General features: G+C 27.9%; 3 protein-coding genes across 3 annotated transcripts in view; all 3 read left to right on the top strand.

The window, feature by feature from the left end:
* Positions 1–1,028: 1,028 nt before the first annotated feature.
* LOC114123917 (kelch-like protein 2) lies at positions 1,029–1,798 on the top strand. Its single transcript, XM_050204443.1, has 2 exons — positions 1,029–1,514; positions 1,588–1,798. The coding sequence occupies exons 1-2, from the start codon at positions 1,433–1,435 to the stop codon at positions 1,770–1,772; spliced, it is 267 nt and encodes an 88-aa protein (XP_050060400.1). The 5' UTR covers positions 1,029–1,432; the 3' UTR covers positions 1,773–1,798.
* A 1,991-nt stretch (positions 1,799–3,789) lies between these two features.
* Positions 3,790–9,304, top strand: LOC114123912 (ring canal kelch homolog). Its single transcript, XM_027987051.2, has 12 exons — positions 3,790–4,073; positions 4,155–4,247; positions 5,500–5,712; positions 5,775–6,003; positions 6,081–6,256; positions 6,330–6,426; positions 7,568–7,724; positions 7,790–7,896; positions 7,957–8,253; positions 8,312–8,452; positions 8,519–8,768; positions 8,844–9,304. Exons 3-12 carry the CDS (start codon positions 5,579–5,581, stop codon positions 9,020–9,022), a joined length of 1,767 nt encoding a protein of 588 aa, XP_027842852.1. The 5' UTR covers positions 3,790–4,073; positions 4,155–4,247; positions 5,500–5,578; the 3' UTR covers positions 9,023–9,304.
* A 3,527-nt stretch (positions 9,305–12,831) lies between these two features.
* Positions 12,832–15,957, top strand: part of LOC114123910 (N6-adenosine-methyltransferase subunit METTL3) — a 4,097-nt gene continuing 971 nt past the window's right edge. The window contains exons 1-8 of the mRNA XM_027987048.2: positions 12,832–13,101; positions 13,200–13,372; positions 13,447–13,675; positions 13,729–13,892; positions 13,965–14,056; positions 14,714–14,840; positions 14,910–15,072; positions 15,776–15,936. Of these exons, the coding sequence (XP_027842849.1) occupies positions 13,246–13,372; positions 13,447–13,675; positions 13,729–13,892; positions 13,965–14,056; positions 14,714–14,840; positions 14,910–15,072; positions 15,776–15,936 (1,063 nt within the window). The 5' untranslated portion in view covers positions 12,832–13,101; positions 13,200–13,245. The remainder of the gene's footprint in view (positions 13,102–13,199; positions 13,373–13,446; positions 13,676–13,728; positions 13,893–13,964; positions 14,057–14,713; positions 14,841–14,909; positions 15,073–15,775; positions 15,937–15,957) is intronic.

Here is a 15,957-nt window from a genome sequence, read left to right as displayed (position 1 = left end):
TTACTATATTGAACATATCATATATTTACCCTCCAACCCCGTGTATATTTAATATGTACCATACCCCATATAATCATAGAATATATGTATTTATTTTAATGAAAACAGTTGACCTGTTTAAATGTAGAACCTTTTTTATAAAAATAATCCATGTCTACGTCACTGGTTCGTTTCGGTACGTTTCCTGCAGTCCTTGAATAAAATAAATCAAGAATTTTCTTCTGATTTATAATAAATGTGTGTAGGTCGCAATGGGTAGCAATAGGTATTGTTCTGTATAGGTAACATTTGTCTATAATCCGTGGTAATAAATTATTACTAGAAAGCCATTATGTATTATACTAGTACCTAAGAATATCTACCAAACCAATTCTCACGTTTTGTTTTCAAAACTTGACATAAAAATAATTATACAAACGATTGTATCCATTATTTATTTTGTTGATGTGATTCGCGTGACTGATTTTTAAAAATTTATTATTAACTTTTTTATACGGAATATAGATTACTAGATTAGTGACAATATCAACTAACTAGATACCTACTGATATTTATAAATTTTAAATCATTTAGATTATAGGCAAAAATAGTCTTCTAACACCTATTGATTTATCATTTTAAACTTTTTGATCCATAAATATAAAAAAAAATAATTATAATTTAAATAGTTTATTGCCTAAGTCTGTGGTTTTATTTTTTTTTTTATCACTGTATAAATGTCATAATGAACATTGATCGATTTAATCATGTTATTATTAATTATACCTACGGACTACGGTTATAATTTAACTGTTGTCTGTTTACTTTTACTATTATGATTTCAACATAGCGACATAATATGCAATGTCTTTAATCTGTATTTTAATGTACAGCTACGTTTTATTTTGTTAATTGGCTAGTCGTATAATGTTAGTTATTTTTTATTCTCAAGCCTCAGTAAAAAATGTAAAATATTTTAGTCACTTATGTTTTTAATATATAATTTGACATTATATGCAGCATAAATATCGAAAATTAATCATCTATAACAGTGTACTTTATATTTTTAATTTTTTTTTTTTTTTTGTATAGTGTAACATATTTAAGTGTATATATACTAAGGTATCTGGTCTACAAAACGTCAATATCTACATTCATTACACATCAAATCTTTGCTTGAGGAGAAACTGTCCATATTAGTAATTGTTAATTAATACTCAGTTATACAGGTATTGTATTATTAAAATTTTATTATGAATTATATTGAATGAATAAGTCTTAACTTTTAATATTTTAGATACACAAATTGGATCTATTAATTATTAATACCACTAATTTAAAGTAAATGTTAAATTCAGTTATACCTATGTAAGTAGGTACTTTATATACATTGTATAATATACCACCATTTATCTAAATAATAATGTGATGAAACTTTATAAGTATTATAGGAATGTTCTTGACCAATGTTTATCAACCAAGTGCTAACGTTTGGTCTTCTATTGCTGATATGCACTCACATCGATTCAATCCAGGTACCTAACTATATACCTATATATATTATTATTTTTTGTACAGTATTTAATTTGAATAATATTTTCAATTTAGGAGTGTTCACAGTAAATGGTTTATTGTATGTTCTCGGCGGAAGTCACGAATTTTCTTATTTGGATTCTTTAGAAATATACAATCCAAAAACCAATACCTGGTCCATTGAAACATTATCAAAAGGTGTTGGTGAAATTTTCGACGGGATAGTTATTGATAGACCAACACCTTTTAATCCTAATTAACATAATATACGATATATTATATTAAATATGGTCTCATTTTTAGTGTATACATATTATACATATAGTTATAAATACATATTCATGGAAATTTATGAAAAACATTTATTATGACTAAAATGTTTTTATACAATTTAAATTAACCAATTTTATTTGTGTTAAATAAAATGCAATACTACTATGATAGCAGTGCTATCGCTATGATTAATGTATATCAACTCATAAAAGCCATATGTCTACATAAGTTTACTAGGTACTTTAATTCGTATTTTTTTAAACATAATTTAAATACCTTAACTACGTTGTATCCTTAGAAATATAAAGCTTTAGTATCTTTGCTCAGAGTTATATATCATAGGATTTAAATCTATTCGTAAGAAATTAAATTGTCAATTCACATACGTTAACTCATTACAGTGACACATAGGTACTCTGTATTCAAAATTAAAATTCTATAATTAATGTCGACCTCGTGTACATTCCATTACAAAATAGTAAATACGTTTTTGGACAATAATATTATCTTTAATATTACGTATTTTGTTACCTACGTTTCATTTGAAAAGTCTGTTATTGGTTATAAAAATAGAATTGATTAGGAATAAATACTATATTACTGGTATTCATACTAATAAAGATAATTATACTTACTTTAATAGTTTAATCATTTATATTAATCAATGGTTTAAAGGTGCCCCCACACACTGCAGCGGTAGCGGTGGCGGTAACGTTAAAATGAGTCTGGACTCTGGACACAATTTTACCGCCACCGCTGCAGTGCCAGGGGACCTTAATACTAGTATTATTCTATTTTGTGCTAGTATTTATAAACAATGAAAATAGTGACAGCATTTTTATTAGTTATAATTCGTAATCAATCCTATACAATATAGGTATTCATATAGTCAGGCTCTCGCATAGACAAGAATTGTGAATAACGTGACAATTTATTAAAAAATATGTATGAAATACTATCACTACTCGCTTAAAAGCTACTGCAGGGTATGGGCTGCGGTGAGTGATGACCGACGAGGTAACGAGTCGTTTACCGAACTCCTGTCGGCCCACGTATTTATAATGAGTTCGACAAAAGCTGAAAACTGAACGCACTAACGTGTTGATAAATAATCATTATTTATACAAGTATTTCAATATCAAATTTAGACCAACTCACACTTAAGTTTAAGCTATGAACAACGACAATTATCGTTTGTTATGATTGAAATCATTATTCTAGAGGACTCTAAACTCTTAAAATTACGTAGATACGCGCCACGCGGCACACTTATTATTATATTTTAAACATGCAAATGCACAATGATATTTGCACATCAGATTTTCGGATTTTCCGGCATAAAAATTAATATAACTCACTTACTGTAACACTAAAATAAATTACTTTACACTAAAGTAATATATTGTTCTGTTACAGTTATAATTAAACATCAACCGTAACTAATAACTACACAACAATAATATAATATTTTATAATATTATACCTTATATTATATTATTATCCTCAGAGCCAGAAGAATATCCGATTTATACGTCTTATTTGCTCGGAAGCGTCGTATCACAGAATTCTAATATTAGTCCACTGCAGTACCTACCCGAGTAAATAAAATAATGATGAGATATACTATACACGAAGATTCAACCAACCCTCCCCATCACAAATCGAAAAGTTAACGAATCAAGGAAAAAAATATTACTTAATTTTATTTTTATGTAAATGAAATAAATACGTTTGAAATACGCGTAAGTAAAAATATTTACCCCTCCCGGCCTCCCCTCAGCAAAAATAAATGTTTGGGCGTGCCACAGAGTAGTTATTGATACACGACGTAACCTTTTAATAATTATGCAGTTTGAGTCTATTAATTACCCATGTCCCAGAACTAGGTTCGGATTATCTTGCTGATACTGACTATTATATTATATAATATACTTTATATATATATATATATATATTTATATATAGTATTGTTTTGTCGTTATAAATATTGGTACCTACCGAGTAAATTATTTTCGTCTCCAATTTATTTAATATAGCCTATGCCCAATAGGTAGTTAAAAATAGTCATTTGGCGTTTATAACAACAAAATATTGACATAACCATTGACTGTGTGTCCGTGTATTTCCGTTTTTAATTTCTTCGTTAGTCAACAACAGACATCCCATTAGTGTGCATGTGGTCAGCGAGTCTTCCGATCGTTCTTCATTCAATTTCTTCTCGAAACATAACACGGTGATACACTCTGCGCTCTAGTCGTTATTGTGTATCGACATTCAATGTATTGACGGTAGGTACCCATCATTGAGTATTTAAATTGTGTTACCTTTGCATTTTGTTGTAAAAATAATTCTAAAATTTATTGTTTTAGGAATATTATAATAATATCGTTAATAACTCTAATCAAAAATCCGTTTGAAAAACATAACCTACCGTCATTAATTTGAAGTAAACTACAAAACAGGTAAGAAAATATTATGTCTATATTAAACTCATTTATATCTTATTTATTAAAAATATTAAATTTATTAAATATTAAGATGTTGCCATCCCTGAATATTATTATGAAAGTAATGTAAAATTATGAATTCAGGGTTCGGGACTTGTAGCACTTGCATATCCATCATAGGTGATGTAATACATAGAGTAATATACAAATATGTTTTATAGTTCGGAGAATTCAAATATGAAATTTTATTTTGCATTTTTTTTTTTGTGCATATTTTGAGGTTTTTGCATATTTTAGAAGTTTTTGCATGTTTAACGATGTTTAACGATTGATGGATAATATTATTGTTCAAAATGTATTAATTAAAATATTGAATGATTAATTACAATAATTTGTTTTGAGTGTACTAATACACTATACTCAATAAATCGAAAATCATGATGTTTAATTATATTTTGTAAAGATTTTATTTTTATTTATTTTGTTGATAAATAATTATAAATAAATTACAATGTTTTTTATATTTATATGAAATGAATCCTTTTTTTAATGGTTTAAATATTTTTTTTCATTTTAAGAGCATATTTTTTTATTTTTAGTCCATATTTTTAGGATTATCGGGTCATTTATAAGCGCTTATTTTAGTGGTTTTTAGTGCTATAAGTCTCGAACCCTGAATATGATCATCTAATATAAAAAAAATCCTTGAAAGTCTACGAATTATTGTACCTGTATAATATACAAAATAATAATAGGTAATACTTGTATGTTTTAATATTTTTAAAAACAGTTGATACTTATAAGTTATAAGCTTTAAGAAGTATGAATATATTAATCATTATAGTACTTTAATAGTCTTATATGTTTTTGAACCTCAGCCAATCACAAATTAACTTAAAAACCAAGTTATTTAATTATACAAATATGCTTATATAAGGGATGTTATTCATAATTATTATAATGAAAGAAAAGAGATTACTAATTTATATTTTCAAGTACCTAGATTATTTCTATTGGAATTAATTAATTTTTATTGTTCGTTTAACTTTCAACTATTAATTTTAAGTCTGATAAGTTATAACTAGGTAGGTTTAAGAAATGAAATAAAAGTATCAACATGTTAAAAACCTTAATGGACCTTAAAATCCTGTACAGCCTATTATAATGTACTCTCAGATTAAGTTAGAATTGAATTCTAAACATACAGTATTTCTAAACAGTTTATTATGTATAAGATTATTATTTTATTTATCCTTACTCTTTGCAGATTTAAGTTTAACGATCACACAATCAATAAATATAAAAAAAAATCTACTTATTTTAAAAAGTGCGTGTCCATATAAACGATGAATGCCCTACAAAATTCAACTAGTAATACTGATCAAAATCAAATTTTGAAACCTGACATTAATGAATCAGAATGCTTTAAAAATTGTAATCATCCGATCAGCATGCTTGAAGATCTACAATTATTGCGCAAGTATGTTGTGAGAGATATCAAATGCTAGTAGAATACCTATTTGTACCAGATGTTTGTTTTAGAAATGAAGTTTTATGTGATATAAAATTAAAAGCGGATGATGGTACTGTACTATATGCACATAAAGTTGTTTTAGTATCTGCAAGTCCATATTTTCGTGCAATGTTCACTTGTTTTAGCGAAAGCAATAAAGATGTTGTTAATATAAAACATCTAGATTCCACTGTTTTACTCCTGTTATTGGATTTTATTTATACTGGTGAAATCACAATAAGCAGTAAATATATCAAGGTATAAATGAAAATTGTTTTATGTTAATTTGTTTCAATTAGTTACTTACCTAAATGTATTTATGTTGATTTCTCAAGGTGTTGTTACCAGCTTCTAATTTCTTACAGTTAGAGTTTGTAAGAGATGCGTGTGTTAAATTTTTACAAAAACAACTGAACCCTTCAAACTGTCTTGGTATCAGAGCATTTGCTGACTTACATAACTGTATGGAATTGGTGTCTAGTTCTAAAGCATATACTAATCAACAATTTTTGTAAGATATATTTGATTTAATTTTCTTATTATGTCTGTAAAGCTTATAAATGTATTATGATATTTATTTACAGAAAAGTGATTAAAGGTGATGAGTTTCTATCTTTAACTTCTGATGAACTGATTCACCTAATTTCGAGTGATGATATTAATGCTGCATATGAAGAAAGAGTAAGTTCATAAGTGTTTGTAGTATGTTATAGATACTTATATAGTGTTGGATTGAAGATTAATTAATTTTTATTTAAAATGTTAAATATAATCTTAAAGAGGCTGTATATTTGCATCACATGTTTCACAAATAAATTTAAATATGGTTGTCCCATGCCTGGGTAAGTGATAAATCCCAAATAATTATTTTATTATCTAAATAATTAATTAGTTATCGACAATTAAGTAGGTGTAAGAATTATAAGGTTATAAAAAAACTTGTCTTAGTCAAGAAAAACGATTTTAATTTAAATTCTTAAGTATTAAACCTTTTATCAAGTTCATAACACATGTGTATAATGTTATTTATCTTTCATAAAGCTTTAAAGGAGTAACAGCTCTTTAAAGCTGATAACAGGAAGGTAGTCATGTGAAATTCAGGTTTGCCATATTGTATGTAGATCAGAGAAAAATACTAAGAACTGAATTCCTTTTCATTTAAAAATTCAGAATTTAGAAATCTAGCAAAAATGCAGGTTCCCACCTGAAATGTTGATCCCTGTACTAAATTTGTTTGTAAATCATGTACAAAATATTCAATAATAAATCGTGTTTCTTGCTAGGTTACATACTGTACATTTAGTAGTTTTATATGTTACCTATATAAATAAGTACCTGTTTATTCTTCATTGTTTTGAAATTAAGATCAAGCTTCTCCCAAATGTCATTATACATGTTTAAACTTAAATGAATTTAGTAATTTTGGTTTCAAGACTTAATCATTTTTCAAGGTTAATTGGTCTATCAGTCTATGTTTGTAGTTGTAACTTGTAACATGTCATCAAATCTACATGGTCACTTATGTTATTAGTTAAAAAATTATTTTTGTTATTATTACTTATTTGTATTGTAATATCAATCCTAATTTAGAGATGTGCTTGTGTTTTTTTATCAACACATGATTCATCACCTAAATTACAATATTTATTATAAGAACCAATATTAAAATTTCAAAAGTTTCAAAATTTACAAATTAATTTCCTTCGTCCTTGTGAGGGCCTTGAAAAAACGAGTAATTTTTTGATTGATATTGTGACAGATTTATCATATATATGACTCTAGGTAAACAAAATTTTAATTTTATTACATTTTGTTGTTTTAGGTATTTGAATGTGTTATGAAATGGGTAAAACATGAATTGAGTAGTAGGTATGATAGTTTACCTAGATTAATGGAACATGTACGTTTGCCACTAGTATCCTTAGATTATATACTAAAAGAAGTTGTTGAGGAACCTCTTCTTAAAAAAAGTCCTAAATGTATGTATTTTATAAATATTCCTTGTCTTAAATTTAATTCTTTTATATAATTGTAATATTTTTAGTTAAAGATTATATAAAAGAAGCTTTAAATTTTCATAAACTCAAGACTCAGCAGGTTTTTATTATTCCACAAACAATTCGTACTACACCGAGACTGTCTGGATATAAAGTATGATTTTGTTTTTATTATTTTATCCTTGAAATTATTTTATTAATTTTATTCCATCAGGTTATTCTTATGTTAAGTTTATGTAATAAAACACTGATGTGTGATACAAACTGGTATGATCCTGCAACCAAATCATGGAAATTTTCGATTGGAATGGATGAATGCATTAGGCCAATTGGTCTAGTAACAGTGACAAATCAATTTTTATTTTCTGTAGGTGGTTTTTATACGCCGAATTCTCAGACTCTTGAAATGCTTGATTTATTTTCATATTCACCCTGTTGGACGCCAATGCCCGACATGTTAGTTATTCGATTTAATTTAGGAGTTGGTGTTTTAAATAATTGCATATATGTTGTAAGTATTACAAGAATATTACTTATTTATTGTTATAATTTATTGTATTAATTGCTAGGTCGGTGGATCTAATAAGAAAGGTAGTCTGAATAGTGCAGAGGTGTTTGATATTTATACTAAAGAATGGCGAATGATATCTAAGATGTCTACCAAGAGAAGTACTTTAAGTGTTGGAGTGCTCGATAATTTAATATATGCAGTAAATAAATATTTTTATTAATTTTAAATTTGTAATAGGTACATTTAGTTTAATTGAATTGTGTAGGTAGGAGGTTATAGCGGATCAGCAACTTTAAAATCTGTTGAATGTTATGATCCTAATCATGACACTTGGACATCAGTTGCAGAAATGTCAGTAGGTCGCTTTGGTGCTAGTATTGGAGTCCTAAATGGTGTTATGTATGTTGTTGGTGGTAATACTGGATCAGGAAATCTTAAAAGTGTCGAGGCTTATACACCAAACACTGGAGTTTGGTCATCTGTTGCTGATATGCACTTATGCCGATTCTATCCTGGTGACTATAATAATTACTTTTTTGAAGACAATATTTGTAGATGACCAATTAATTGGAAATTAAATGTTATTATAGGAGTGTTTGCAATAAATGATTTATTGTATGTTATTGGTGGAAATCGTGGATCTACTTGTTCTCTAGAAATATACCACCCTGACACAAATTCTTGGGAATTAGAAACATTGCCAAAAAATTTTGGTAAAATGATTTGTGGAGTAGTGGTTGATAGGCTATGTCAATTTAGAATTAATTAACATAAATCATATCATTATTCATTGACTTATACATTTATTGTAATTGTAAATAGTGCTAAGTATAAAATTATGTATATAATTTATTACTTATGATAAAAAGTGTATTGTTTTATTTTTTGTTATTGTTTTTTAACTCTATACATTTATAATAATTATATCATATTTGTATAGTTGTATAACCATTGTTAATTTTTTTTTTTTTTTATTATTATTAGCCTTTAGTTAATAACCATTATTAATATTTCAAATATTTGAATGAAATTCAACAGGATATTATTTTTTATTATAAATTTGATGTCATGTTTATCAAAAATCAAAATAATAATAAATCAGTTAATACTTTATTAGGTAGACATTGATTTTGTTTTTATGTTAAATTATTGTCGAGTTACCCATTACTTTTATAATAATGTTTTATATATTTATTATTCCTATTTTAACATGGAAAAAAAAACTTTATAACCTAAAAGTTATAACTATGAAGTGAAACAGTGAAAAGCAGTAATTGTAAACGCTAAAAACGCGTCTTTATGAACTTATTAGTTATTAGGTATACGTTTTTATTTTTAAACAAAAAGTCAAGATCGTTACCATCGAGTCTATGCATAGGTCTATCCTGCTGTCACTTTCGAATTTCCGCCCTCACCGGCGATGATCGATGACCTTTAGGTACCATTATATTTGCAGTTATAGTACGCTTCACGAAAACGTGCGAATGACTGCAGCGCCCCATTTGTCGATTTTTCTAAAAACCAGTGGGCCTCAATATTTGATCTCTATTACTAGTGCGTGCCACTGGTTTGACAGGTACTATACATTTTGGAATAGTTTGGATATCACTAACGAGAAACGGCCACTGGGCGCGCGGCGGTAATCCGCACGTTTTCGTGAAGCGTACTATAGTGCAAATCACTCCATGCCTTCAGGTTTCAATGATGGGCCGGGATTTCAGAAACTTCCGGTTTTGCTGCACGTAGGACTATTTAGCTATACATAATATGGATATGCTTTGGTCACGTCACGGAGGATAACTAATCCGAATCTGGGAAATCGGCGGCAATGCATAAACAGGTAGGTATTGTGTATAATATTTTGTCAAAGTCGCCTGCAGGACTGCTGCGCAGATATGACTAACGACTGTTAAAATCGTCTCTAAAGCTTTTGCTGGTAAGTAATTTGCACGTCCGTCATTCGCGGTTATAGAACGACAATAAGAGTCCGGGCTACTCTGGAACGATGTGCTACCGCACAGGGCAGCAAATTTTTTTTGACTTTTAGGGGCGGCATTATTTATAAACAAAAATATATAAATTATATGAGGGCGGCATATTATAGGTAATTGGCACAAGGCAGCGAAAAACCTAGCACCGGCGCTGGGGCTTGTAATCGAACTACGTGCGAGTTTCCAATCGGAACTATATATATTATGTACCTATATACACAATATACGATCGATCGAACCGACTCCGAGATTGGACATCACCCGCATCAGAGTCTGAGTAGTCATCGTCTGCATATCAGTGGAAAGTGTAATTATAAATTGTAATGTCATACAGTCGACATGGCGCCAGTTGCAAGTTTCTATAACGTAAAAATGTGTACAATAAAAAATATAGAACACAAAACTGTAAAGTTTTCCGTGTTGATTTAAAATTGATAAAAAAAATTCTAGTACTTAATCATGGAAAGTCAAATGGCATTAATTAGACTTATATAATATATTATTTGCATATACCTAAGATTCGATTTTTCTTTATGCACGATTGTTCGTATACTCGTATAGTAATACACAATTAAATCCATAACATAATATTAATAATAATAGATCGTGTGTCACCGTTAGTCCGACCCAAGCGGAATATAATATTATATAATATTCGCTTTCACTACACTCGTCCGCGAAACCGTTCTTACTATATCGTTTTCATATTCGACTTCGATAATATACTCTCAGATGTTTTGAACTTATCATTTTATATCATCGCAGACACCAACTCGGACAAATTACAACTGATACACACCAGAGGTGTAAGTTCACTTTGCGTGCCAGACGAGACAGATCTATACAAATTTGTGTTCGGCTGTAACAGCCGAGAAAAAACATACATTTTAATTAATACTGTACCTATCACAGCAATGATAGTAAAACACGATGCTATAAAGTTTCGAATTAGAAGATTGAATAGAGGTACCATAGCGTAGGCTCGGAAGATAACTTCTATACCGACATACCGTGGCGCAGGCGAACTTTGCACGTCGTAAATACTCGTGAATTACATAATTTTCAATTGGCAATGCAAAAAGTTTGGCATACCGAAGCTAAACAGTTGCATGGTGAGTTGATTTCGGTTTTAGGATAAACTGATTTTTATAATTTATTGATCCACTCCCTTAACCTCCCTTAAGTTTATTATAATTATTGTATACATATTTTTAATAGTCGTTGTACGGACGAATAATTACACAGGTTTTGAAGTATTTATAGTGCCTCATCTTGCAAACATATTGTATTAAACCATTTTGATATACCTATGTATTACTATTTACTTTAGATACAGCTTATTTCATTTATATGTGTATATATAAATAAATTTATAGATTATTATTTCAAAACAATGCATATTTTATAAGAAAGGTTTATTATAGGTACCTATATCATGTAGGATCAATTCATTATCGTATTATTTGAGATAATTCTTTTTACTTTTTTTTAATTTGTTTGCACCTATTGTTCCTAATAATACTCTAAAGGTCTGTAAGGACTATCGTAGGGGCGGTAGTAAACTCTCCCGATTTTATGGTAAACTATCCCGATTTTTAAAAATAGTAAACTCTCCCGAATGTAAACTCTCCCGGGTCAACTTTATAGTTACCTGTAGGAAGTATGTAAGCTCTCCCGAGTTGTTTTAAATGTTATTGCTACACTACGAGTTGGAAATTTTTACGTATATTTTGTATTTGTAACTTATATTATTATTATTGAATATTTTTAAAAGAAACTTAAATGTATATTGGATTTTTTGAAATTTTATTTTTTATTGTATTTTGACTATAATATCATGTTCATAGCAGCTAAAGACATTAATTTATATTGTAATTATTATTATATATGATTGACTATTTTTAAACTCAACTTAAATATATATTAAATTTATTTTATGATTTTTACTAGACCCGGGAGAGTTTACATATTTCCGTTAGGTAGTACAGAAATAAATCCGGGAGAGTTTACACGTTTTTGTCAGGTAGTACTGAAGTAGACCCGGGAGAGTGTACCATCGGGAGAGTTTACAATCGCCCCTATCGTAGACTGTAGAGGGATTTCGTATCCTTCTCCTCGTACATTGTGTTGCCTATCCAATGTTAGTATCTATTCATTTAAAAGCGTAATACGTTTCGTTAATATTATTGAATTGTGTATTTGTGTTCTTTCGTTAAAATTGAACCACTCAATTATTAAATTTTAAACTGTGTGAATTACATTTGAATTTTTGTCGTTGTTATAAAATGTATAATTTATAAAGTTAAAAATAGTTTATATGTATGAATAATTGTTTTTTTTTCAAGTACCTAAATAAATCATTTGTTACAGAATTATAACGACTAATAATATCGTTAGTTTAGTTCAAAATTACAACTTACAATATTACAATATTCCAGCCATTTATTCCGTGATTGTAACAATTGTAATACCTAACTGAAATAAAAGAAATACATAAATGTTATATAGTACAGATTCTTCTGATTACGCTTATCAGCTATAAATATTATCACTGGGAAGATCCGACTTCAACCGTTTCTGTACTGCGTGTAATTTGTTGTTTACTTTTTTGGTGTAATCACTAATCACAAAATAATTTGAGTATAATTCAAAATTCAACGTTTATTTTTTTCATTATAGTATTAAAGTATTTTACTTTTCCTATTTAATATTAGTTATTGTGTAAATCCAATTATTACTTTAAAACATCATCTTTTATTGTTTCATTAATCGTTAAAACTGAATAAATCATGAAAAATAAATAAACTCGATTTAGAATAAAAATTGTTTACTACATTTAAATGGACGCGTTTATACGGTATGTATAATAATATTATGAGAACGCACTCATGTTTTTTATTTCCATTTACACCAGTAACATGATACATTAACACAAATTAATTTTTCCGTCTGTAGTTGAATCGATCAATTTGGTTAAGGTTACGGCTTAAATATTTCAATCATGTCTGATGCTTGGCAAGAAATTCAAGCTGTGAAAAGCAAGCGGAATTCGCTACGAGAAAAACTTCAGAAAAGAAAAATAGAACGGCAGGTCATTCTAAATGAAACCCCTGATAAAATTGTTCATCGTAAGTAGCCTCTTCATATGTCAGTATCAGTGGTAAGTGTTAGTTTTTTAAAATAATTACATATTATGTTATAGGGGAATCTTTACTGCCGAGTACGAGTAATGAAGAAAAAGAATCAGATTTTGATTGGAGCAAAGTAGGTGGTGAACGTGTATTACTTGAAATACTTGTTGATCTATCAGTTAATCTTCCAATCACATCTCATCAATTAGTGACTGTTCTTTTAAAAAAAGAGTCTACCTACATATCACATTCATCTGTTGTCAATTTGCTAAACAAATTTGCTGCTCAAAATCTTATAAGGTAGTTATTATAATCGATAACTTTTATAATGTCTCATTGTATTATTTATTTAGTATAAAAAATATTACAATTGATGGCCAGCAAGGTTTGAAAATATTAACAGCCGAACATGCAAAATTACTTGCAATGATTAATAGTTTATCATCAGAGATTGATTCAAACTTGCAGCTTGAAAAATCTCGCTTGCTGATTGAAGATAAAATCAAACGGCTTGAATGTAATTAACACTATTATTACGCTTATATCATCGTGGATAACTATTCATGTAAACATTTTAAACTATTTTCAGATGAAGAAATTGATGAATGTTTAAAAAATCCAAAAGTACAAAAGCTGACAATTGATTTTAAAAAGTCTGATGAGTCTGATGATGATATAATGGTGAGTAGAAAGTAAAACAAATTTAGTTTACTGTGCACTTTGAGAAATTTAAAAAAAAAAATGGTTAAAACTGCATTTTTTATCAACATTAAAATGATAGTGAAATTATAAATTGTTACTCGGGTATTATTTTGACATTATAGCTATTTGAAACTTATGAGAAATGAAAATTATCCATAGATACTTGTTACATGACTGTATGCAAACTACTAATAAGCGATTTCAATATACATTAGTATTTTGTTAAGTCATATAATAATTTAAGAATTTTAATTTAATTTACTGTTATTATTATTATTATTTTATAATGCAATTCGAATGAATTAAATTTTAAAAATGTAATTTGTTTTATGGTGATTCCTAGTTTTGAATTATGCTATTCTATTAAATCCTCCACAGTTTACAATCTATCATATCATTTTTCTTGCATGCTACAATAGTAATTAGTCCAAAAAAAATATAAGTGATAGTTTTTTAGTATAATATCATCATTCTTAAATTGATGAATTAAATGTATAAATTAATAAAGCAATTGTATTTTAATTTCTTAAGGAGCCTGGTAAACTATACTTGTTCCAAATGTGATTTGTAAGATTATAAGTACAATTCTTATATATAATCAAAATGTTATTTATATTAATATATATGCTGGTTTAGTCCCTTATTTCAATGCCTTCAATTAGAGAAAAAGAAATAAAAAAAGTTAGTGAAGAAATAATGGAATTGCTTACCAAACAAACAGTCAAAGAAAAATCTTTATGTGAAAAATTTCGGTCTAAAGGAGGTAAATATAAATATTATAATAACACATATTATAATCCACCTATAATAATGTATATTTTTTTATACAAAGGAACACATGTTATGGAATTTTGTCCACATGGTACTCGATCAGATTGCATGGAGGGGCATGTTTGTAAAAAACTTCATTTCAAAAAAATTATCCAAATGCATACTGATGAAACTTTAGGTGATTGTTCTTTTCTAAACACTTGTTTTCACATGGATACTTGTAAGTAAGTATCAATATATTTTATTTAGATATATAAAATTTAACATAAATCTAATTAGAAGGTGACTATAATGTTGATATTCCGGATTATAATTACTCTTGTTATTATCAAAAATTGTTAAATTATAGTTATAATATATCTATTATTTGTCAGATGAGGCTACGGTTTATTAGAGAATGATACATTTAACTTAAATTTATTTTAAATTTAGTAATTTTTACACGTACTTACCGAATTACTTTGTAGTACTTTAAGTATTTATCCTTATCCAAAAACTAGAATGAAGTATTTATAATTACTTATTTTTTGGTAATACCCAATTAGTTATACTAATAAAATATATTGGATATTGGTAAAATTGTGTGGTTTTGGTTTTATAATTTGTAATGTGAGAAAATATGATGAATTATCACAAATGGCCTATTACTTGAAATCATACATGGGGCTTTCCCTAAACTGTTAGACAGTTTTGTATCATTTAAATAATTTATTTTCTATGTTCAGTAGATTAATGTTTTTAGTATCATCATTGATAATAAATACTATACCAGTATTTATAATCAATGGTATCATCTTTGTTTCATTTTAGTCTTTCTGGTTGTTAAGCTTAATACCTATACAAATGGGCATATAAGTGTTTTTGAGTTTATTATTCAACTCAGATTATTTTTTATTTTTGTAAAATTGAACTATTTACTTGTCTTAGATATGTTCACTATGCAGTTGATGGTGTAACTAGTAAAGTCAATTTAGTAAACGCTCTGAATAGTTTTCCATCAAAACAAGGATTGATTGATGATAAGTCTGAATTATTTCCATGTCAGTGGATTCAGTGTGATTTGAGGTACATGGATTTCACATTTTTAGGTAAGCAATTAATTAATGATC

This window comes from Aphis gossypii, chromosome 3 (genome assembly GCF_020184175.1).
Source record: "Aphis gossypii isolate Hap1 chromosome 3, ASM2018417v2, whole genome shotgun sequence".
NCBI classification, from domain to species: Eukaryota; Metazoa; Arthropoda; class Insecta; order Hemiptera; family Aphididae; genus Aphis; species Aphis gossypii.
This window is presented reverse-complemented; position numbering and strand designations above follow the sequence as displayed.

Bases quoted from the DNA above. Each gene is read 5' to 3' on its own strand.
- LOC114123917 (XM_050204443.1), top strand. From the start codon at position 1,433: ATGTTCTTGACCAATGTTTATCAACCAAGTGCTAACGTTTGGTCTTCT. The intron at 1,515-1,587 runs GTACCTAACTAT...TTTTCAATTTAG, and splicing joins CTCACATCGATTCAATCCAG to GAGTGTTCACAGTAAATGGT.
- LOC114123912 (XM_027987051.2), top strand. From the start codon at position 5,579: ATGAATGCCCTACAAAATTCAACTAGTAATACTGATCAAAATCAAATT. The intron at 6,004-6,080 runs GTATAAATGAAA...TGATTTCTCAAG, and splicing joins TAAGCAGTAAATATATCAAG to GTGTTGTTACCAGCTTCTAA. The intron at 6,427-7,567 runs GTAAGTTCATAA...TTGTTGTTTTAG, and splicing joins ATGCTGCATATGAAGAAAGA to GTATTTGAATGTGTTATGAA.